The following is a 25873-nucleotide window of genomic DNA, read 5'->3' on the forward strand; positions in this document are numbered from 1 at the left end:
CAGCACATGGATGCGTTATCTGGGCCGTCACGCATATTGCAGTCTTCTGGTAGTCTGATAGATTCATCAATACTTCTAGAGCAGTTGAGCATGCATATTACTAAATAATATGCCTTGACTATTCTTATATTTTAATATGCTTTAAGAAATAAATACACATCAGTGATATATCAGATGCGGAGCAAATGACTGCAGAGCGTTTTTCCCTACCTGCGACGAGAAAATTGGGCCCGTAAGCTTCATTTTAGCGGTAGTGATAAAATTATAGGAGTTCAGATCAATGGGATTAACGTGAGTCTTGTTTTACAAGATGAAACTGGTTCTCAAACTTCCGAGTTTTACTAGCTAACGACCGAGCAATGGAAAAAAAACGCTGAATTAATTCGGGTCATGCGGATTAATGCACTTCAAGCGAAAAACTAAAACCATTTGCTGTATTTTCTGTCGAGGCTAGTTGGCATTAATAAATGTGTCCAAAAAAATTAGCTAATGAAGCAGTTTTTTTTTGTAGAGTATTGGTACGCTGTCCTATTCCAAATCAAAGGAATACGTCTGACCCTTTTGAAGCTGGCCAGAGCTTGAGTGTTTTCGAACGAAGCTCAAGCTTGAAGCGCATACGGTTAGATCATGTTTGCTATCAAAGGAGATCAGTGCACGAATTGCAATCAGGTAAATGTCCCTGTTTTCGCCGATCCATCGTTTTAACTAGGCATAAAAGAGTGCGATAAACCATAAGAACCGCTACATTTAGGGACATGTATGAAGTAACGTTGACTGCAATTAAAGGCATTTATAGGATTTAGAGCGGCTGCATTACGCTGAAGTCTGGGAAGAAGCCTGTAAGGTTTGTCATAGTGAACAAGACGCTCGGGCCATAAGATACTAAAAGCCCGCCAGAACAAATCTGTAATTGTAATGTTATTTTCAATAAACAAGCGCGTTAGTGGTCATATAAAGCGCAGGGTTAGTGGCTGTGAAGCGCTTTGTGTATATAGATTCGGTCACAATTGACCGTCTAGAAAAACTTATCACTGCTAAGTAGGGGCGAATGCATTTTCAGACGAAGACTGCTATGTCCTTTTTATAGCGTGCTCTAATAAGGAAAGAAAGACTGAAAAGATGAAAACGATCTGTACATAATTTAATTGATGTTCATTGTAAATGTTTTGCTTTTTATTATAGATAGAAATCCACACACGGACGTTTAAACATTTTAATTTAAGTAAAAAAAAGTTCACGTGGTGAGGTGCTATGAAAGCTTTTACTATACATAGTGAAAATGGAATCCTTTCCTAATTAAACGATTTTTGACATCAGTTTCAATCGGACTTTAATTTTCAGATCCTAATTTTGTGGAGGGTGAGAAAAGCTAGACAAGGACTACCAATGTCTAGATCCTTTTATGAACAACACACCTTTCTCAAATTAAAAACTGTATATATCGAAAGTTCAAAAAATGCACAACGATTTAGTAACAAAATCACCGAATAACCCAAAGAGCAAGCTTTTATTAATGCACTTATGGACGAGCTACACGATTGTTGAACATAGCGCACAACGCGTTATATTTAATAGTCGTCAATTTTGTTTTGTTTTCGTTAGAATAACAGCAATGCGTTCACTAACACTTTGCGTTACCCTAATGCTCTGAAAGGCAGCTCATATTAATGACTAATGCTTTGGTAAGATTTCAAGAATGATGAAGTTATCAATGATTCCTCATAAATAGATCAGGCGGGTTTTGTCCCAAGACCCTGAGACTATCACGCAAAACTTGTTTGACAAAAGTACGTGTCACAATAAAAACAAAGAGATTGCAATTTATTAGTTGGATCAGAATGATCCAATGCTTCTGAACATATTAAGAACAATTTATTCTCTATTATAATATTAATACTTTTTTCTATTCATTCACAAAGTTGAAACACCGCGAAAGCGATAGAGCCAATTTGGTGTCGCTAAATTTTGAATTTGATTTCCAAAGCACACGTTCTCACGAAAATGAGGGTTTAGAAAATGAATTTGAATTTAAATGTATAATTATCATAATCGGGCGCCGCTGCTCTACAAACATGATACCTAAGCAGCTTCCGCGAACCCGACCTGATCGTTGACGCGATCGAACACAGTGAAGTACTTCCCTATGAAGACATCGCCGAGAATCCAAAGAGGACCACGAGGAACGTCAAGGCCAATGAAGCCTGATAAACAGACGGGAAACGGGCCTTGGCTCATCTAAAATAAGTGCCACAAAACCATTTACAGAAATTACTTTCGTCAAATTCACTTTTCAATAACTCAATTTTGCTTTTCGGTGTTAACTGGCACCCCAAAGCGGAACGATCCAGTCTTGGTTTGTTACTTAGGCTACTCGTCACTTAGTTGAAAAGCATAATGAAGAACATTTTGTGTATAAACTTAGAGCAATGTATTAATTGATCCGTACAATTTTTAGTCAACTGACTAGACCTTTAATTAGATTGATGGACGAACTGAAGTTAGGATCAGTTTAAAAAATAAGAATAATACCTATAATGATGAGATGAACTTCCTACTATTATTACACTCACACAAGTTAGTCTTTTGTCAAATATGCTCCTCACCTTAAGGACGTAGTCCTTAGGACTAAGGGTAAAGGGTTTGCCACTAAAGAAGAAAGTTACGTTCGGCATATTCGACAGATTGTTGCAGGTGACCACGTATTCGCCATTCATAAATGGTGCGGCGCCGATCGCCTCATTCAGCTTCTTAATCTCGGCTACTGGTCCAGCAATAAGCGACGTACCAGTATCAGCAATGACTGCGCATCCGTGTGCGCAAAAATCGATCTTACCGCCTACGGTGACTCTGAAAATTCATAAACATGCGGGCTTCACGCAATCGATTAAGCGACAATGCATGGATACATCTTTTGAAAGTCGCCTACTATTGAAAGCATTAAATCCATCCAGGGAATAGTTATATAAAAAGAAGGAATTCTAGAACATTCACACAAACCGATTTGCCAAATTCATCCGCGAGTTTTGAATATAGACATTGTTTTAGAGCGGACTGCCTTTGGCAATTAAAGTAATAGCGTTCACATAGTATCTATCACATTTTAACGGGTTAGCCAAATCGCTGTTCACACATCAGGGTAGCCGTTTGACCCTTTTAAGTGAGCTTACTTGTCCATCCGAAATTCCCAGTAGCCTTTCTTCGTCACTGGAAAATAGGAAATCTCACCCTTGTAGTGCTTCTCGTCGATCCCTATATGAAATAAAAAAAAAATCGACAAGGAAAAGTAAACTATGTTAGACGCGTTAGGGTCTCATTCAGATCTGCCTTCAATTCACAAATACTTGGCATGAACAATAGCTACTTTTAACTCGTGTATACATCACTAACGCTAATCGAACTCTACAAATTTAGCCAGTAATTGTCTTAGCACCATGGTCGAACAGGCTAAAGAACGACGCGTTGTAGCAAGCCGACTACAGATATCGGTATAGTTGGACTGGTGCCTACCTCCAATGACGAGTTCACTGCCGGTGGGATGATCCGGGTCGCGAGTGAGATAGAACGTAAAGATAGCTTTATTTATGGCATTCTGCCGGATCATCTCATCAAAGAGCGGCAACACTCTAAGAACTGAAATCTCAGGATACGCCATACCGAGGATACCGTCAAACTTAGCTGCAATGAAGCTTATTCCAGACTCCTTGAAAATTTCAGCAAATGTCTGATTGCTGATCCTGACGCCACTAACGAGGACGCTGTCGGTAGAAAGCCTCCCGGACACACTACCCGAACCATACTGGATATTGAACGCAGTGCCGTTGGAAACGTACGACAGTGACTTGTCAGAGTGGTACTTGTTGTGCAGAACTGCAAACAGCGGAATCTCAATGCTTATAATAGAAAATAATTGTTGCTAGAGAAGGTAGTTTGGTCCTACAATGCAAAATGAGACGGTCTGTCAAGAGAGCCGCTACAAACATGTACGTGTTTCTTGTTGCGTAGTTACTCATTTAAAAGGAGTCCCTTAAGATCTTAAGGGACAAACTATATATCACATTCAATAATCCCTGTTTATATTAATAGGGTAGACCTTTGTTGCTTAAATCATCGTCCTGAACCATAGTTTTGAGAATGTCACATTCTCACTTCCCCTAGAAACACGAGTCTTTCGTCTATTATAGACTTTCAATGCGTATGTTAGCTGGGCGTGTACTAACGACAAGCGACGTTTGTGATAGGACATTGCGAAGAAGGCACCCATAGGTTGGACGATCCAGTATCGAAGACGACCTGGAAAGTCTGCGGAGGGTTTCCGATGCTAATAGGTCCGTAATATTGAGCCTGCAACGTCGTCAAAAAAACTCATTGATGGTTGACTTTTAAAGCAGTGGTTAAAGTAATGAATTGATAGAACAGCAAAGCCCGTAAAGTAAAGGAACTAGAAGTGCGTGGAGCAGCTAAGCACTATTTAAGCGTGATAAGACCTACTTTGCATCTGTGCATTTGTCCAAAGCCGCATCGATTCTATTGATTCGTGTATTTAAGGCAATAGCTACGAGTTTTTTCTAATCAATTGGGCAACACACCGATATCACAGTTAAGATAGACGTAAAACTGATTGGTTCCAATCGAACACACGTAAAAAGTATTTTAGTTATTTCTTTGGTCATCTCCATACACCGTAATGGCCAATATGAATGATAAATTGTGCCAGTTCGTATTGGAACAAGTTATATACGCTTAGATTAGTTAATTAGAATCCATTGGATAAGACGCACACGTCTTGTCCAATGGATTGCATTAGCGATCCAGTGGAGCTATAGAGATACTTGCAAGATGGCTGCTGGTGAGTCAGTAAGGCGCGTACCGTTTGTTAAAATTATAACCTGGCATATTGTTAGAGCTTATTTTGCTACGACTTAGTCATATCGATTACGCCAGTTGACCGCGGAACAGAAAGATAGAAGCTGAATCGTATTAAACGTCTCGACAGCGTCATCAGTTAAGCGACTATCAATGAGGAATCACCAGCCGACGGATACATTAACAATCCAGTCACCGAAAGCGCTTCAGCATCAACAGCCACTACGATATAGGCGATATTTTGTGTTATATCCATGTGCTTGCCATCTTCGAAGGTATGCCGGACCGTCAAATGGTCTCCAAAGTAACGATGTCACACAGTTGATTAGTTCTTCGATGAAAACTGTATCCAATATTGAACAAACACCTTAGTCAGCGAATTTATTCTGATGTTGCCTTTAATATTTAGATCCAGCGTTGTCAACAGGCAGATAATTATAGAATATTCACCAGAACTCTTTTCTAAATTATGCCAAACAAAGTTGTTGTTTCTCGCAGCAAGCAAATAATGTGTCAAATAGAATTACAATATGACTTTCGTTTATGAAACATCTAATAGCTTTACCGTTTTTACGTGCTAAAGTGTTGCTAAACCATTACGAGTCATGTTAGTTACATTAAGATTGGTTGAAGCATTCGCAGCATATATCTTCATTAAGTGATAGCAATGGCAAAACACTGCACGAGGGTCTCGGTATTCTAGAATGTGTTCTATGAAATACTTATACTCCCACTACCTATGTCTTGAGCATTACCATTTTTACGTATCATTCGATATCTGTCTTGATCCCGACTGGCAACATAAACAGATTCAGCGCCGTTTATCTAGTGTTCAGCTTCAATATAGTGAACCCTAAAATTTATAATTTAGCAGATACCGTTTACTGTAACATGCAGTGGGTTTCAAGTATTAACTTCATAACGAGCTTGTTTCAAGCCTCATTTATCAAACAGGAGTTGCGGTAACCCCACGTTATGCCACGCATGAACTTTTTACCTAAGCTTATTTAAATCTGTTAGTCTAGATGCTGTGTCTTGAAATTTCCACTTAATGCTACTAGCTTTAAGTCTTCATAAGTGGCCTGGCTATTGGTCTCGAGCTGTGATATAGATTCATACGAGTACCTTGTCGATAACTTAATGCTTATATTTCAACGTTATTTTCTTTCGATCTGGACATGCACTCCGCGTGTTTTACTTGTGAATTAATTACATTCAAATGAAGTTAAGATGGTGAACAGGTATTCTTTCACGATAAATGAATAGGACGTTTAATTTTAACATAAAATAACTAAAATCTCCAATACACTTACGTCCACATGTAAGTCATTGAACGTAGACAAGTTTGAGTAGATGAATAATGAAAACTTGAATCCTCTGCTAAGTTCGTTATTGGGCAGGGTAATAAATCTACACTATAGAATCAATCGTATGAGCACAGGCGATTTTTCAGTAGGGAGGCTAATATTACCCTTTCAACTGGAAAGCTTGTGTATGAAAAAGAAATCAATGGCTTTTGTAGAAACGACCGTTGAGCTTTCATCGAGACAAAGCTCGACTTCAAAATTTTCTAGCGTTGTCCTATATACTGAATAATAAAGCATTATGTGGCATTTGGAACAGAGAAATACATTTGTCCGCCTTCCATGTCTGAAACAAGTATCGGTAGTCACAGTTGAGATAATGGGAATATATGATTTCGCGTATCGACCTACCACTTCCGCGAGTCATTGGAGTTGTAAAATAGTATAGTGCTGTCGTCTATCGGTTAATCTGCATAATTAAATGCAAAAACATTTCTGGACTTCTACTACCTCCTGCAGTGTTGTATAAATCTTACCCGGACCTGTTCTTTTTAATAATAGCAATAGTGACGATACATAGCATAATTGATACGAAGTGACTTACATCTATGTAGTTGTTAATGGGCTCGATGCTGTTGCCTACGATGGGCCTACTAAAAGCAACATGACGGGCAGTTCCTTTCTCGATCAGATGCTTACGCACGGAGCTGATCTTCGTCAGGGGAACCCTGAACAGCCAAAAATTCACGGTGTAGTACAGTGCTTACGATAGTCTGCTTTAAATTCCTACTGTAAAAGTCTGGATTCACTTTTTACATTTGCGTGAATGCTTACAAGGGAACACGTATACGCTTCTCAAAAACAATTGCAGATGTAAGTACCTTCAAGGGTACATTTTTTCCCCAGGTGATTTCGGCCTTAAAGTTTAGAGTTTTTTAGCTGATTTTCTTAATAACGAACGTGCATGGCCTGAAGTATAGTTCCACCTTGAATTGAGTTCCCTCTTAGTAATATTGATGAGCGCTATAAATCTCTATAACAATGAGCGAAGTCTAGATAATCGATGGACGCGTATTTGAGGGTCATGGATCTCATGCTGGTATCTGCATTAGCTAGCAAGTCACGCAATATCCACAAAAAAAAAAACTGAGAAAGTTTGGCTTTGGCTTTCTGTGCAAGCACCACGGTAATCGAATCGGTTACCATTATAGCTTTGTTAAGTACGCAAATCATCTTAAGTTACTCATCATCCAAAGGCCTTGCTAGTTAGCAGTTATAGTATCCTGCTGAGTGGCCATTAAAGCGATAAGCTCACCAGTTCATTCAGTCTATTATTAGATTCTATTCTAGTGTCCAAACACCGATCTTACCTGAGAAGTTCGGCGTGGGCGCACACACAAAGGGCGACAAAAGTTAGGAACAGCTTCATGGCGATGACTGACGAGACGCACTAATAATATGTCACTTTTTATAGGCTCACAAAAGATTCTGGTAAATATGTGCCGTTAGAGGGCGTTTTTCAAAAGCACCTTAATTGGTTACACAAAGCAGTGTCAAGCAGTAACGGCCGTTGATGGTGCTTGCAATGCTGGTTGTAATGGTAGCTATGGTGGTGATACTGCTATTGTTAAAGCGTTAAACGGGGCTGGAGAGAGGGCACAAGAAGAGGTTGACGAATTGCACGTACAAAACGACAAAGGCGCACTAGAGCTATGTTCACGGTATCGGCCAACGAATAAAATACGCATATAGAACACGCCGCGCGGACAATATTTCATATGGATGCATTATGGACATTGTGTCCGTAACGCTAGTGCACACACGTGTATCGATGTTCGGATCCGGTGTACCCTGTTCCACAAAAAAAGAACATTGATTCAATTAATTGCCAACTTAATTCGCATTTCAATAAAACAGTATCACTAGACTAGTACCATTTTACGATACTCTCTATACTCTAATAGAAATATACATGGTTATCTATACACGAATCTGGCCAAGTTGTCGATAATAGCTTCGACGTTCGATCATGCATTTGGGCTCGTATCCAGCGGCAGTTACAATAATGAACGCTCGATCTAACATCGAAATATCAAGATCGATCTAATAAAGCAATCCCTGGATGTTTTGTGTTTGAAAATGATGACCCAGTTCGAAATACTAACAATGAGGCTGCATGCGCTGTCGAATCCCCATCTAAAATCCCAATGCTTGTCAATTGTGTTCAGACTACTGCGTATTTAATTGACCTATTACTAATAACAAAGTTATATAACAGTCTTAAATTGTACTTCAATGATAACTCCGAGGCTTGTCGAAGTTAGCACCGTTGCTACGCACGACGGCAGTGTACGAACTCCTGTCAAAGGTTTTTTCTTCTTCTTCTTCTTTTTTTTTTTTTTTTACGGAGAAGCTGTCTTGTCAACCTTTGGCCTTGTTATTACACATACTGTGAGAATGCATATTGATGTGGGCTTTATGCTGTTTGTATTTGTTTGCGGATAACACTCACAGCTGTGGTTTATTGTTGGTATCACTTGCGTTTAAATGTAGCCTCTTACCATTTGCTAATTTGTAAGACGAATCACTTGTCTGTTTCGGCTAGACCTCTAGCAACATTCTTTGTCATAGCTATGACTAAAATGTTCTATTCCACTCTCTATTACCTTTTCCTTAAAACACTAATTGACAACTATAGATCAATGGAACAGTCCGTGTACCATAGTTTACCACATTTGTAGTTCTTTTGAGGGACACTGTATTGGCTGGATGTGCATAGTTGTATTTTTCAAAAGCGCGTCATCATCTCCTGCTTTCGACTAGGAGAAAAATGAGCTAGTTTTTTGACTAATGCTAAAAATCATAACATCGACCGGGTGAGAAATGGCCCAGTCAGCATTCAATCGTCACGCATAATTAGCAATTCAGTATCCAAAACAGATCTATACGGGGTCTCACTGCAAAATATAGCATCTGTTGTCCTTAAACACCTGTTGTGGCAAAGTTTAAAGCTTGGAGACACTAAACTTTTCAATGTTAGTTAACTTTTGTCCATGGCAGTGCTTACAGTGTCGACACTTTAACCGAGTTTATTAATAGCGTTTCTGAGTGTAAAACAATCGGATTACAACGTCTAGACGCCGACGCCGATATTTGGTACACATAAGAACTAAACCTGTTCAGCTTTACTGTTATTTCAAAGTTAACCCCGATACACGGCATCAGTTCTATTACAGATTAACAAATATATATATATATATATTATGTATAGTAGAAGAAGGCAGTACGTGTATCGTGAGGTCCGACTTTTAAGGCATCTGTTTCAAATGAGACGTTCAAATAATCAATAGCTAAAGATCAAGCAAGGTACGTATAAATCACCCCAAATTTTTTTTATCCGAAATATGGCCTATTATACCTCTCGTCTTATGGTGTTTCGTCCCGGACAGCATTATCATATTCTTTTTGACCGCCATTAACACTAAACGATATATCTAATACCAATATATAATATAGTAAGTGTGGGTGTGTATTAACTGATTATCTGTTTATATCTGTTTAGATATGTTTGTTCACTCAGGACGTAGCAAAGGTCCGTTCAAGGTCCGCCTACACGATTTTACTAATGTCAATGCTTTTGATTTTGCGTCTAATTGCTTTACGTTAAGATGCCTTCAGTAAAAATTTTCAGATTGTTGATGTTGGGCTTGTGTCAGTCCTATATATATATATATATATAGTCTGTCACAATATGTGTGAGAGTAAAAGTATACTACTGTTCGAGATGATAGCAATACGGACAAAGTACATCTGTACAGAGGCTGGATTTCCTATACCCTGAATAAACTCGATTCATATGATACTTTTTAAAGATTATCTAGACCACGTGATAAACGTGTGAACATACGACCGCCTAGTTGATCTCTTCTTTTCCAACAAGCGCGATATAACTGCGCTATATTTGACGGTATCCGCGTGTCGTAGCTACAGACTGACAACGTATACTAATGATAACCAAAACTGGCCGAATGAATTTTAAATATGGAGATTTCGCTCAGCCATTTCTAGTGCGTCGTAATTTTAAAGGAAATAATAATAGTCTACCTAAAGCGGAATTTTTCATCTTTGAAAAACATCTACGAATTGCTCCAAAGCAGTTCTGCTAGCTGGGGCATCATCCGAAACCCATTCCAACTCTCGGGTCAGGATACAACATGTCGGCCCGCAACATTCTGGTATTGTTACCAAAGAATCATGCCGCTTAAAAGCATCTCTGGACGATATTAATTTAAAAGATGTCCATTTATATTTAACTCTATCTTATTCCTGTGAAATATAGCCTAATTTTAACGGCTGTTTGCTAGCACAATAATATTCTAATATATAGAATTTTTAATAGAAGATTCATAGATTAGATTAGCGGGGTCACAGACACTTCATTGTGGCAGACGGTGTTTAATATCATTCTGTTTCTTCGTTGGTTCGGTAATGGTGCATCGAACTACCTCTGTCAAACTATCAAGCGCTGTGTCACTTCTGCAGTACCTATCAAATGAGTAAACAGATCGCATGGAACTATCAACGCGAGTAATTCAGAAGTATTCGAAAAGCTTTTGTAATCTACCAGATTAAATTACCAAAAAAATTTACCAGCAGGAATGCTCAGCTTTTCTGATCAGATAAATATTAACGTCAACAAGCATATCAAATTCGCGGAAAAATATATTGAAAAATGTTCGTGACATTCTACAATCGCCACAACCGCTACAAACTAAAGGCACACAAAACATGTAGTTAAAGTTATGCATTCATTCGATTGCTTCTCGACCCTGGTCATCTATGAGTAGCCCACTAAGGGGGCGCACTGGATCTTTCTGTTTTTCTAATAAACCGATACCTATTACAACGGTTTCTTCTTTTTACTTGCTTATGGGTTCTCTGAACCATGCAGGCAAATGTGTACTTATAGTATACTTTCTGGTTTGAACACAAAGTTGTGTGTGATTTCGGCCATTTTTTGCTTAGTCTAATGTTACGATTCAGCCATCACTAACTCCGATTCTTGAAGATCATCAAATAATGATAACACCCAAGCTGAGCAGAAATACACATATTGGTCTCAAGCTGTGGACGTCTTATTATTATTCGAACACTGACTAATTTACTCTGTTAGTTGCTAAGGTTTGAACTGGTTTGGGCTTCTGCTTGAAAATGGTCAGAGATCGCTGTTTCAAGTCCCACCAACAACACGGGAGCGTTGGACTGCAGAACTAATGTCAATAAGGTTCGTAATTAAAGAAACAGACCAACATATCAGCGCCACGAGTTGTGTCGCATCTTGCGGGGGCAGCATAAGAATAGAACTTCAACTTCCAACTGAAATTACTTGAGCATTTCCCATCACGGCCGTAAACCTATAATATATTTAGATATAACATTTAATTTTATAGAAGGTTCCACTCTTGTACTTAGTACTAGCGAGATGCGCCTGGAGCCTGAAAAGTTCTGAAACGAGTTTTTCTTGTAAAGCAGCGTTTCTTTTTCAGTACAATTGAAGGTCCTGACATGATGAAAAACGTAGTTAACTTACTTACTTAATGTAGGTTTTTGATTGATATACCAAGAACCAGCAATCATCAACCTTAAATTTCACTTGATACCAACGACACGTAGCTTACGCAGATTTTCAACAATAACCGGCATTTACTTAGAATTCGATTATATATATATATGTGTGTGTGTGTGTAAGCAAACTGTTTAGTTCTGTAATTACAAGTCTCTATGGTAAATGAAAAGAAGAAATACGATTTTAATTGAGGCATAAGTGGTTTCATAAGCTACCTTAATCAATGTCAATAACTATTTGTATTTACTACGTAAGTAGCTCTTGACAACTATTGTAACTGGCATATAATTTTCGATTTTTTTTGGTGTTGCACGTTTAGTTACTTTATACAAGTATAATATCAGATAAGAAAATCCGGGACACTCTATTCTAATCGTCATGTCCGGGAAGTTTTACATCAAGGGGGGCATAGACGATTTAATTACCTGTCTCTAGGCTGAAACGGATGCTACCGATAGCCCTTGAATTGCCATGATATAAAATTTGAAAAAAATAGTTCTCGAATACAAATGTTCCGTTCATCTTTTATAGGCAAGTCGATTTTGATCGGGTCGGCTCCTTCAACCTCGTGAGCGCAGCAGTAGGCGCATGAGTTTTTTGAAGTTTCGGTAAGCTTTTGCTTTCTCTGCAACTGAGGTCGCATTATTGTTAGCGTAAGTTAGGATTAGAACGCCCGAATAGGGCATATCCTGTATCTATTTTCACAGTCTGGTCTGAAGCTGTTAGATCGGTGAAGCCTAGCACTTGATCTGATTAAGGATCTAAGTAAGTCGCAAGGTCTTGCCAAAAGTGCTTGTAATTCACAGTTACTTCACCCCAATCACGCCCGTTTATCATTTCTACCCCTGTTGTCATTACATGCTATTCTTTACATAAGCTCACTGTTGAGATTCAGTTGAAAGGTACAATACAGCAGCATTTCTAGAGCACTCTCTAATTGGAAAGCGCCAATCATCTCTTCTCTATTATGTACTATATGTAAGAATAATTAAAAGTTTAGTTTCTCAAGTTCAAGTTAAATCTTTAAAAATTTCTACAGATCAGTCAGACATGTATATACGTCTACATTGCTGTTCCAATGTATATTTCCAATGTATTTACGTTCACATACGACAGGCGTATCTGTCGTGTTTTTTGATTGCACATATAGTCATTCGTTTATACGTTTTGATATTTAATAGCTATACAACAGATTTTCTAGTGATTTTTCACATTTAATTTAGTTACTCAGGTGTAAACCATCTGCCATTGCAGACTCAATATTGAAATTAGAAGCTGGTTTGGCGGGCTACAGGCAGCTATTTTATCATTGCGCCAATGATTTTCGTATACGATTCTTGGCAAGCGTGACGTTCTACGGAGCGACCGACTTATGGTTTATCGAACCGCTGGCATTAACAGAAAGACGTAAACAACAGACTAGATCAATTTACTTTAGTGGAGAAAAAGTTAACTGTCATAGTGCACGATGAGAGCTATATATTATTTGTATTTACAAGGTGTGTTATATAACTATACGTGCTATATATATATATATATATATATATATATATATATATATATATATATATATATATAAGATATATAAACGTAGAAGGACGTGAAACTATGATAAGATTTTTAAGTCACACAGATATCGCACTATGGCGATCAATACGAGCGCGCAACGATTATAGTACGACGAACAACAATGATGTGGCGCTAATCCGAACTATGCTTCTGTTTACTACGTCATTATGGACGAAAGCAAATGCCATTTTAATGACTGTACTCTGTGTGCTGGTGGAAAAACGCAAAACAAACCTTTATACATTCATTGCATACATTTAAAATACGTTACCGAGTACGAATACGATATCTCATACTCATAGAACAATGCGGCGCTATACTTGTGCTGCATTCGTTGTTAAACTATACCCAATATTGATCAAACAACTAAAAATGTATTGTTTTTTTTTTTCATTTTTCTTGTACGTCTTTCCGTTCGGCTCTGCATACAAACGTAGACATGATGGGTGCAGTGTGCGCATAATAGAGGTTATTATATGACGGATGTACAGGATGTGCACATAGAAGGCGTGCAGCGTGCCGTGGTCGAAGTTAAATATTTGAGCTTTGAGTGCCGATTGTACCGTGTCGATTTTCTAGTTCATAGTGTGATACTTACTTTTTTTACAAAAAAATATCCAAGTAAGTAAATTAAAGTTGAATATTTTCAAATGCATATCGGAACCGTAGATTATAAAATCAGAACATGATAAATTATAACCATTTTAGACAAAATAGACCTGGTGGTTTTTTTTGATAAAGATTTGTAAAGTTGCTTACGAATCTTTTTGCTCACAAAAATCTGGGTACAATTTGCATAGATCTTGCTAAGAGTGGAAGCTAAGTAGCACGGCTTGTATTTCTCCTGTGCAAGCTACTGTTAAGGTAACTTTTTTACATCAATCAGACATCTCCTTTATATAATATTTTTTAGTAGAATAGACGATCTGTGCAGATGCTTAAAAAAAATAGTTTGCGATCATTCAGTGCTTCTCATTTTGAAGATTTGGACCGTCGAAGTGTTCTAACTCAGGTCAGAGCTTTGCAATCAGCAGACTTCCTTTAGAGTACTTCTTTTTGCGGTTTACCTTGCTCGAACATGGTGAAGATCGGCACCGAGCTTCGTAGTACCGGACTAAACTTGGGCCCATTTTTACCTACCACATCGCATTAATTCCATGCTACGTTTGCACATCGGCAGTTGCTTTTCAAGTTCTAGTTTAAATTATGTTGTGTAAGAAGAAGAAAGATGGCGCTGAATACCTACCTTCAAACTCTGCCTTATTATTTTGAGTCTGACTGAATTTAGTTAAAGACTTGGTTCATATACGTAGCGATTGTGCATTTATTTATAACTGTGTCGCTGTTTGTATATAACAAACTGTATATGAATAATTGTGTCATGTGAACTTTTTGATTTATAATTAAGCTTTCTAAGGTTTTGACAAACGTGTAGTCAAGAGACGAAGGACGATTGTTAGGAATTGAATACTTTTAAGATGCTATGGTAGTTGTTTTGTAACATTTGTATCACATGGTATGGTGAAAGATGTATTGAAGTTCCGCTCTGAAGTCGAATTTTCCCTAAGAAAACCTGCTTCGTGCCTATTATCACTCGCTTTTACAGAATGCCTCTACAAACTGAAAGGAATTATGCACGTCTGTTACTGTAGAGTTTGCATAGGTGTCCCTCTAGTCTTGGTTCTTACCTAAGTAAGTAGTATAGATTGCGTGATTTGGCAAAGCCCAGCAGGAAAAATTGCGAAAGTTCAAGGGGAGATTCCCGATTTTATTCGAAATCATTATAAATTACATTAGACTTGTCGGTATATCTTTGCTTCTACAATTATGCTATATACTTTATTGTTATAATAAAATATGGTTTTGTTGCATCAACACTGGTATAGTGCCACTGATTGTCCGCTGAGTGAATTGTAGACCGATCAGTAAACTTTGCTACGACGTTGAGCTGTATGACGGCGTTCGTGCATTTTTCATAGCAGCCATATGATAAGTAGATTCAACTTGAATACTAGCAAATTTAAGGTATTTTCTATACCCGTTCGTGTTGTAACTAAACTATATCATCCCGCTTTGGGGAAATGCGTTATGCAATAATTTAAGTTTAATTTCCATCGAACTTGACGTTGAAGCTCGGCAATCGTCTGATAGGTACGAGCTCATACGTTTACGCTGTGGCCTTTAGTTTTATCAGCTAGACAAAAAGCTGGCATATTAATTATCCTATGGAATACACTGACGTGTCGCGATATACGAAAACTAATTGTTGTTCAGCAATAGCGGTACTGACACTGATATTAGTAATGATCCAGCTTTAGATGCAAAACGAACTTTGCATCTAAAGCGAAAAAGCATTTGTTTATACAATTAATGGCAAGGAATACTTTTCGAGCAACCGGTGTTCCTCTTCAAGATGGAGTAGATGGAGCAGAACTCATCTTAAATCGAATTTCTACGAAACAGCCAGATAAGGTTAACATGTAGGCCAGCAATACTGTTAGTTTATTGTATCTGGCAAGTCGTGGTCAAACAAAGTATCGCTTAGAATATTTTGAAATGTCACTTAAAAACAACAAACTAACATTAGGAAGCCACTGGTCTGAGCTGATCAGCACGGCGTTAACACAAAGTTGAAACCGTAGGTCTTCTACCTATATACATTCGTTAGGAAAAGAAATTATCTTGCTGTTATTACATGCAATATGTACGCGATTCGTCTGCATTCACCATCGAATGCTCTGCGCATAATTTATTAGGTGTACTTGGCTATTCAGTTTGTCTCAAATAAGCTTTGTATCGCATTTCTGAAACGAGTCAGACTTATGAAGAGCACTGCCATGGACCTACGGTTCTGAAGCATAGAAGGCACAATTTAAGCATCTGTAGCCAAAGAGGCCCAACATCAGCGAGGAATCTCCATATCTACCCTGCCTATCGCATAGGTATCTTATTGGTACATGCAAACGCTTAATCGTTAAATTCGGTATTTGCAAGCAAGCATCTAGCGGAAGGTATGCTGCTAAGGGTCATTAGAATGAAGTGGGTCATGAAACGGAAAACGACAATTTTTTTTAAATGTTTATTTATTGAAGGAGTAGAAGGGTCTTCCTGCCGTAATACATAGAAAATTTTTACAAATACAAAAAAAAACGGCTGCCGCCATGGTGTGCTACAGGTAGATACATACATGTAATCAATTTGAAACCTGCGCGCAAAATTTATGGTTGATACGCTCACTACATTTGCAACACTGGTTGCTTTTACTAAAAGTCGATAACTTGTGTCAATTGAGGAAAAAGGTTATAAAATAGATTAATACTTACCTCTTATCTATTTTTACGTTCCTATGTATATGTATGTTTTATAGGATCAAACAGAATCTACTTATAACCTAATCGATTTGAGCAAAGGAATCGAAAGAATCTTATGGCTAATACGGAACGGTACAGAAACATTAACAGGTGATACGTCTTATGGAAATATTAATTCATCCTAGAATAGGTAGCGTTATTACATACGCACCAAAATATATTTCAATGAAATACAAATTGTGTTCTACGAAACGAAAATATAAACATACCTAATGCTGTGACGCCTGCATTGTTCGATAATGATAAACACGTTTTAATGATAACAATTATATGCATTTTTTTTTTTAGCACACGAAGAATTACCGCCCTACACATCTTTGCTGCCAAAGTAGGCCTACCTTTTACCTATGTTACTCTTTGCACATTAAGGACTTCAAGTTGAGGCGTACTGTTATCTCTATTCATTTACTGTGTAATTTTTAGACCAGTTCAAGTTCTGACGTGTAACTAAGATGTTTTTTCTGACTCCCGTCCCGTAACGTACCGATCTTCCCCAAAAATGACCTTGAGTTCAGTTTTAATGTTGGAAACGTGTATACATATATACATTCTGCGGTTAAATATAGACTAGCTTGGGGAATACAAATACTGATACAGAGAAAAAATATCGCAACAAGCGATTGTTAGTGTCTCTCTTATTTTACAATTATGGGATCAAATCACTGATAGTCAGTTACGTGTATGTTCCTAGTGTCAGGTGTATTTAGGAATTACTTAACGATCTTCAACGATCGTGGTGATGATCTATACGAATAAACAGCGGTGCCGACATCTCTTGCTTCTCAAGGCGCCCAAATCCGTTTCCTTAACATGTGCAAAATGCGTTTTGATTCCACTTCGTGTAATTTCCACACGCCAGAAATGCCAATACAACTGTAAAGCCTAGTTATCTATAATATAATAATGCATTTTCACCTAAAGTATTTCTCTCTAACGAAAAAAAAAACAAAAAAAAAAGAGAAAAATTAACGTTCGCGCCGAATCTGCAATTATTCGACAATAAAATTATACAAATCGAACAAAATCAAATCGTAAAAGATGGACGAATATCTGGGTATAATAAATCCACTGAGCGTAAAATGATTTGATTGCTTTCTTATGTGTCCGCAGCTCGGGATGACGCTGGCAAACGACCAAACCCACGCCTCTGTTATTTTGATGTTGGAACCCACAATCTACCATCTACCATCCTACCCCTGCTTCACTAAGCACGCTTCGCTTGTGGGAGCATAGATGCCACTTAAGTGGTACGGAAAACAGCGGTCTCTCGTGCCGTTACTAACGTTTGCGTGCTGCTTAGCTGAAGCCGTCTGGTTGGTTCAGGAGTTTTACACTCCGGTAGGTCGACACTGTCGCTGTGTCGTTTGGGCGGCAATGCCGTTATTTAGAACAGGCAGCGACGGTGTCCTGCTTCATTTATGGGTGATAAAGCAACGGTCATGAACAGGGTGACGAAGGCATGAAATGCAGTGTATTATTGATGCTACTTGCATTTTGGAACCCTCTATAGAATTGTGGTATTTCCGCTTTTACAGTTGTATAATTTTAACGCTTTGCAATAACTCGTTCAACGAGCAATGGTGGCGGTGTATTTTTATATGTCTACGAAACTTTTGAAGCTCAATCAGCTGAGTATTTTTTGTTGCCTGGTGTATGTATAAAGTATCGCTTAAAGCAGCCATCGACAGATCGTGTTGTTTTTAGAGCTTATTCTAATAACTGTTAACGTACGAACTAGATTGCTTGATCTTATAACCGTCTCACAAAATATAATTATTATCGTTCTTGACGACACGATAATTTTACTAATGTCAAATGAAGAATCTCCCGATCACCTGTCATGCCACTCTTGTGTAATTGATGGAATAACGAAAGAAGAATCTGAAACGTGTATAGGCCACCTATCTTTATCACATACCTTCACGCTCCTACCAGAAGTCTCTTTTGCTTTCAATTCCTCACCAACTGTTAAAGAGGTAGGTGTAATCTTTAGCATCTTTATAAAACGTGGCATCACTGACTCCCTTTTTGTTGTCCTATCGAACGTTTTGCAGAATTCGCTGGCATCTATATTTAACATTGTTCGAAGTTTCCTTAGTTATTTCTTTATTTCAAGATGTAAAAGTACAAAGAAAATCATTGCCTATTTTGAGTCGAAACTCTTTGCCAAATGTGGCATATGTTAACTTGAATCCCACTTTTCCAACGCAAATTTTTTCACAGACCCGCGACCTTGCTAGCTATAGTATTTATAACTATCTTACCCGTTCCTACGATGGAGGAAACGTTGTTCTTGTAGCTTTGATTGAGGTCACAGAGGCACTTGGCAATGTCTTTTTTAGGATATCGTTTTAGGGGAAACGTGTTTTTTTTTTTGAAAATAATTTCCGACTCTAACTTTTTCCTGTTGTTTAGTACAGGTCTTATTTGACCAGCGCCTCTGAACGGTATATTGTAATGCTGTTTCAAATGAGTATTCAGTAACAGTAAAGGTTCAGCAAGGTTCAGGTCTAAGCCCATTTCTATTCACTCTCTATAAAATTCAGGCCGCTCGTTTTGCCGACCAGTTCACTCCCATTTGACAGATTGGCAAAGGCAGCTTTGACCTTGAGAATGAATTAGCTAATGATGAATGTAGCTAAAATACACTTGGCCTTCCTGCAAGCATTTTCAGAACGGATGTACCAGCTTTGAAACGTGTCGATACTTCATCAACATATCAAGCAACTCAGTCAACATTGATAGGACAATCGGGCTCATCTATAGGGTATTTTGGCTTGAAATTAAAATGGAAAGAAGATTACCGCGCTGAAAAAACTTCTTTTCCATTTCCGTCTCATTTGTTACCTAGTTCTGTGTTAAAAGTACTCTTTACGCATTACCAGCGAACTGTAGTGGCATTGCAGTGTGAAAAAAGAACTCTTCAAAAATGAATTTTGCAGGGGAGAGACATTTTCTGTGCTATGCATTTCGTAGAAGCCAAATAGTCTCGTATATCTGCGTTGTGTATGATAACGACGTTATCGCTTCTCGAGAGTGATTTGCTAAATTTAAGAATATTATCCGGGGCATACAGGGCACCCCCGCTCTAATTGACTCTGAGTTTGACGACGACCGTTTGAGAGCGCTTTTTTTTTGAAATACGACAGCCGACAGACAACTTAGGATGTGGCCGTAAACATGGGCTGTTGATACACGATGGCCATTAGCCACTTTTGCTTTACACCAAGACATAAAAACTGGCTATCTCACGAACTCCCTAAACTTTGCTTTAACACTGCATTGGACAGAATTATCACCGTTGATGACAAATGGTATCTATTCGTTAATATGAATTAGAGACTGTTTCAGGGCAATGGGCGAATGGATGAGCCTTTAAGAGAGCTCAACTGTTCATTAAGTCAGACAATTTAACAGTTTCTAGACCGTATATAATAATCCTAAATGAAGCATCTTACTGTGGACTATAAGTATATAGAGTAAAGTATCTCTTGCATTTATTTTTCATATCAAATCTAATTGTACGCACTTGCCAGCTAAAATAATATTTTAGCTAGAATTTCGTTTCTGTAATAGAATATTTACCTTGAAGCAGCCTGTTAGTTTCTAAAAATACAGTTAGACAAATTTTCTTAAATTCAAAAGGAACATATTTAGCTTCTGCCCATTCATCTCAACAAGGTTGCATACATCTCGATTGTTAGGCCAATTTTTTTTCGAAGCTGCTGCGTTCTTAAAGCAATTGAAAGTCAGGCCAGCTAAGAAAGACGTCATAAGTAAGTCCGATGTAAAAGAAGGAAAAAAAAAATACATATTGTACAAAAATAGTGATTGTGCACAGTAGAATAACTAACATCTACTTTCCAGTTTAATGTTTACGTGAGTAATTTTAGCAGCTGCTGTGAAGTCTTGAATTAAAATAATGATACTTTTATTTTTTTTGATATTTGTGCGATGTTGCCGGAGCATTAACTGCGTATTCCAAAAGCAAATCGTTTTCAAGCCTTACCTTGAAGTTGAACTTAACAGAATTATCTATGATTGATTATGACCCTTTAGCAAATGGCAAACGGAAATGATTTCGATCAGATGATCTATTGTATTTCTATACTCTGGGCAGGCTATCGCTGGCACAGCATGGATTGATAACGAGCATCGTTTAAGTCCTCGTAAGTGACGCGTAGAATTTTCGGGATCTCACAGTTGTTTACCTGCCTGCGTATAGCACATACTAATTATAGATTTGTCAACAGAATTTATAACGCACTACCGAGCAGTGGGTTCATCAACAGAATGAATGTTGCTTTCATAGAATCTAACGGTCACAGCCAATCGGCTTCCTATAAACTGAGCTTTTTGTTGTGGCCTGAGACCACTGGAGGATCTGTCCAAGGCCATCAGTGATGAGCGACAACTAATAGTTTTAATCATACTATACTGTATACGAATTATCTGTTTTTAAGAATATCTTCTCAAGCTGTTCATGCTACGTTCTGGTAAGAACTATAGGAGTTATGTGTTTCGACTATTTCATTATCCAAGAGGTTTAATACCACCTATAGGTACCGTAAAATCTGCACATTAGGGCTGTCAGCAACCTAAATTTTTGATTAAACTTATTTGTTACAAGGCAGACCATCTTCTTTGAGTGAGTGAAACATTCATTGACTAGTATTTCTTGTGTACTAATCTACCTTCCTAATTGAAACAACTTTCTGGTAATGATTTTTACCCAGAGCCTAACTGACAAAAACTCTGATATAGATGTTTATTAGAACTGCATTCCTAGACATGTGTATGTAGAGGTATATATATGGTAAGGATCTGTAATTCTTCTCGTATTGTACTCCTGTTGCGTTTACATTCGTAGTAATATAACGGTAGCTTGTTGTCAAACAAACTTGTCAGTCCCGTGATTTTTGCTTCGGCAAATTTCGCTGAAACGTTCCACACGACCTTTTTCTAAACATTATATATGTAAATACTGTATAAGGGTTCAGACGTTTCCTATTTATTATAAACTCAAAGCCAAATCTATCAGACGAGCACGACCAGTCATAGTAATATGACATTGATTTACAAATAATTATTTAAAATCAGATAGCAGACATTGTCGTTAGCAATTGCCATAAATATAGCTATAGATTACAAGCCTAGTTATTATGTTCTATCGCAGTATGTGCTTAGGGCCAGTGCTTTATTAGACGAAAGGCGCCTGTCACATATTACGATACTGCAATAGGATACTATATATATATTGCAAAGCGTTCAGCAACTGATTTTTGAAAATTGCAAACCCATACTCAGGGCCAGTACGCCCAATACTGTACGTTTCTATTTAGATTGCCCCACATTTTAACTCCGGTAGCCTATATTTCTAGCTTTGTTTCACATATCATTAAATATTTAACTTTAAGGTGCAATCGTAGTTGTCACTGTCGCTTTTGGGTGTTCGCACAATCACAATTGCTTTGCGTGCCTGTCAGGCTGCGTTTTCTAGTGGTGGTAAGCGAAAGCTCGACAATATGGCAGCGGTAAACATAGCAAATTACGGCTTCTTTTTTCAAACCGGCGAGGGTACGAAGTGTTCGGTAGGTCTAAGGTTGCTTTCAGTCGTACTAGGTCGCGATGATATTCACAAGTTTCATAAGAGTTGGCTTTGCTTGATTCATCGTTATATAAGGCTGTAGCAGGGTTGTTCCCTCGGAGGAGGTGTCCCGTCTGGGCAGTACTGCTTTTCTTTTGATCGCCTAAAATCTGATGTCTGGCGCTGCTTCGCAAGAGCGGATCTCTTCAGTGGGGCGCACGAATTTTTTTTAACTGACTCCAGATAACTATTTTTGACTTGGTCTTCTGAGGTTTACTGCCTGTCTAGTTAATAACCTAAATACGTGAGGGAGTATGTGATTGATGAAGGCTATATTTATTTGTTCGAGTTCTACTTGATTCCCAAAATGAAAGCTTCGTGTTCGCTAAGCTGGCTTCATTTTGCCAAAAAAATCAAAATTCACGGTTCTCAGTGATAGGTAGCCGTTAGCTTTCCGATAGCCTTGTACAAACATAATACTACAGGATAATAGTTTTCATGCAAAGCTCATCTCATAGTTTTTAAAGGATTTTTACATACGTATTGCCCATTAAGGCGTTATGTCTAAGCATCTACAAGAATGTAATAGTTCGTAGTAAGCTTATGTAATTTCCGGTAGCTGACTATTTGTGCTTATAGATGATGGCTGAAAATAGTTTCCTCAGAATGTGTTATAATAGCCATTATTTTCGCTACAAGCTGCCTGCTCGATCATGAGAAGATAAGGCCGAGGATCATATACTATCAATTATTAGTTCATGCAAAAATATATTTTTCAAATGAAAAAAAAAAGTCATGCTACGACACTCAGATGCTGATTTTGTTGGTGTTTTGTTAGTTTGACTGGTCAATAAAAATAGCCAAATTGCTCCTTGACACCATTTAACTAAGTACAATATTCGATGCATTATAAAACAAATATTTTCTCGAAAAAAGTCAAATATCTATCGCTTACTATCTTCTAAATGGTCAGTCTATAAAACGGTTCTAAAATTCACCCGTCGTATCAAACGTCGAACTATTTACATTTGAAAAAAAACTATGTACTTGATAGGTGCACATAAAAAAAAATAAATCTTTACAATTGTCGCTATCAGCAGCTTGGTATTTTTATTTTCGTTTTAGATAGACAGTGGCAATCGAGTAAAATTATAGGATCAACTTGAAAGATAAATGTGATAAAATTGCATTGAATCATACAAACACATAAACGTTGTATGCAATACAAGTGAATGTTACCCTGACGAAGTTGTTATGCTGACTATTGTAGGATCGTTCGTGGTCGCACTGGCAGCAGCAGCGAAGGTGTTATGGGAGTTTTTATCTAATAGCTAACTAAATCGATTGGGGAAAATGTTTCGGATTTGGACCCGGAGCTGTTAGTTTTGCGATCGTTGTCATCAGCTGTTACAGGACGGGCGTCGAAGACGACGACGATGATAATTATTATCGCACAAAATCGAAGCAAGGCCTCACGTTATCGGGCCTGATGTGTTTGTTCTAAACACTGAATCTGTACAGCTTAGCTGTGATACAGCTATTAACTTAAATTAGTTATTAAGTTTCAAGCGAAAGACGTCTCTATCGTCTCGCTGCTTATATAGAGCCATTCGAGAAATTACTCCACACGAGCGGCCCTCAGAGGCAACGCGTGTGCTGTTCAATTGTCAATAGCAAATCTAGCTAGACGAAATCGTCGTCCCTTATAATCCAGCACTTGAGAAACATCAGTACTGGAAGTGAATGAATTTTATCAAAGCTAAAATTCCGTGATGTTGATGAGTGATGCCAATTTAATGCTTTACTCAACACAGCAGAATGGACACTGATTCTGGACGGAAAAAAAATGTTTCAGTCCCAGAAAACACATCTGCTCGTTTAAGGTAGTGTTGAATTATGACCGCAAGAATGAGCTTGTTAAAAAAAAATATGGAGGCTGCACAAACAGGGAAGTCTTGGACCATCAGGATGGATTTAGTCTTTCCAGCTGGACAACATTATGTTAGAAAGGAGACATTTTCTGAAGGGCAGCTAAGCCTACATAATTGTAAGTGTCTTTAACCGCTTGACAAGATGCTAATATTCCTTTGTACACTGAACTAAATATGATGCCGTTTCGACGGTGCAGGGGAACGATAAATTTGGATTTTTCATGGTCTTCATCGTGTACTTCGTCACATTGAATTTCATAAACAAAGTGGCCCATATGTTTAATAAATAATTAGATTATTTTTATAACCTAGTTTATACCTTATTAAGTATTACACGGTTGCTTCACTAATGAGACAGATCGGTCTTGAAATGTTTCCAGTTGTACATTATTCTAAATACCTAATTAAGATAACAATAGGCTTTAGCTGATTGCGAGTTTCGATTAGAAGCTTACATAGCACAAAAGAAATATGGCAGTTTTACGATCGTTAAGAGAAATCGCTAGAATTTGGATAGCCAGCTTTCTCCCTGCCCGCTAACAACAGCGGCACTATCGTTTACTCTCTTGTTGATGCAGAACAACAAACACTACAGTTTTCCTACTTTGTGACTTGTTTGTCTATCGAGCTGTGCAGAAACATTCGTGAACGCTAGACGGTCATTCATTGAATTATAGAGGATGTACGGGACTCTTTCGATGGCAAGCGTTACAAGCGTCCGCTCAAAGGATAGGTACTCGACAGTTTCCACATGTTCAATTCCAATAAGGTCTTACCACAGAACCATGCTTTGTTGTTTTCTAGAAAAAAAAAGTCTATTCCGAAAGATCAGCTGCTTCAGAGCAAACTATTTCTAGAGAAAAAAAGACAGAAACAAATAATCTATTCTATACTTTCTTAATAATAAATAATAATTTGATAATTCATTTTTTATGATGAGGCAAATTCTAAGCGGTGGGTTTGTTAGCACGCAACAGGCGTTAGCTTGATATATTCACATGGGCGGTATTTTTTGTTAGCTTAAGGTACTGTGTCTCGTTCCTAATTTTCTTAAGGAGTCATTCAATAGTTTAGTCGTAATTGTTTTAGTATGTGGATACGTTACGAAAGCACCAACAAGCAAATAAGGTTTTACAATTGATTTCTATATTAATTTACCAATGTACGAGGCCCAATACGTGACTTTATAGTAGTTCCCTATTCATTCACTGGTTTAGGAGCGGCAGTAAAGGTTGAAGTAGGGGCTAACGTCGTTGTCCTAATTTTTTTTAGTTCATATTTTTTTTGCAAGTCTTAAAGCAGGTCTTTGATTGTGGTTACTGTCAAAAAAAAGAAATAGAGCCAGTGATAAAAATTGCGAAGACGAGAATAACTACAGCCATTACGAAACTAAGCGATAAGTGCGACATTGCATCATCGTAAGGTTGTCGTTCTAAATTAATATATGACCGATGCCCATGGAACAAGTATTTACTAGTCTCAAGGGTTTAATTGGGATATATAAATGCTCCGAAAGCATTTACACATCTTCTCTTCTGGACTAGGCCGAACGCACGGTCTAAAGAGGTTTTTCCAGAAACAGCAAACAAATTCGGTGCAAAATTTAATCAATAATTACAAGA

The 25873-nt window shown here is 37.9% G+C and overlaps 1 protein-coding gene and 1 long non-coding RNA gene across 11 annotated transcripts; one reads left to right on the top strand and one right to left on the bottom strand.

Moving 5' to 3' along the window:
- Nucleotides 1–1467: 1467 nt before the first annotated feature.
- cathD (cathepsin D) lies at nt 1468–7767 on the bottom strand. The gene is made up of 7 exons (XM_022800952.2): nt 7538–7767; nt 6772–6895; nt 4218–4341; nt 3508–3867; nt 3168–3249; nt 2604–2847; nt 1468–2235 (listed from the first exon to the last, which is right to left on the bottom strand). Exons 1-7 carry the CDS (start codon nt 7594–7596, stop codon nt 2080–2082), a joined length of 1149 nt encoding a protein of 382 aa, XP_022656687.1. The 5' UTR covers nt 7597–7767; the 3' UTR covers nt 1468–2079.
- On the top strand, nt 4335–24103 carry LOC111248485 (uncharacterized). 10 transcript variants are annotated; one of them, XR_015323115.1, is made up of 6 exons: nt 4335–5138; nt 12325–12401; nt 16730–16823; nt 17022–17061; nt 17844–18071; nt 19408–24103. It is a non-coding gene; the product is annotated as an uncharacterized LOC111248485 (long non-coding RNA). The 10 variants fall into 10 exon arrangements; XR_015323118.1 differs by lacking the exons at nt 4335–5138; nt 17022–17061 and adding exons at nt 8847–9323; nt 11341–11451 and having other exon boundaries at nt 17844–18709; XR_015323116.1 differs by lacking the exon at nt 17022–17061 and having other exon boundaries at nt 17844–18709; nt 19408–24102.
- Nucleotides 24104–25873: the final 1770 nt, after the last annotated feature.

Source organism: Varroa destructor, unplaced genomic scaffold, assembly GCF_002443255.2.
Source record: "Varroa destructor unplaced genomic scaffold, Vdes_3.0 BEIS01000003.1, whole genome shotgun sequence".
In the NCBI taxonomy this organism is placed as follows: domain Eukaryota; kingdom Metazoa; phylum Arthropoda; class Arachnida; order Mesostigmata; family Varroidae; genus Varroa; species Varroa destructor.

Excerpts from the sequence above, each read along its gene's own strand:
- cathD (XM_022800952.2), bottom strand. The coding sequence starts at position 7,596 with ATGAAGCTGTTCCTAACTTTTGTCGCCCTTTGTGTGTGCGCCCACGCC. Across the intron at positions 4,342-6,771 it reads CCATTAACAACTACATAGAT|GCTCAATATTACGGACCTAT; the intron begins GTAAGTCACTTC and ends ACGACGTTGCAG. Across the intron at positions 2,236-2,603 it reads CTAAGGACTACGTCCTTAAG|ATGAGCCAAGGCCCGTTTCC; the intron begins GTGAGGAGCATA and ends CACTTATTTTAG.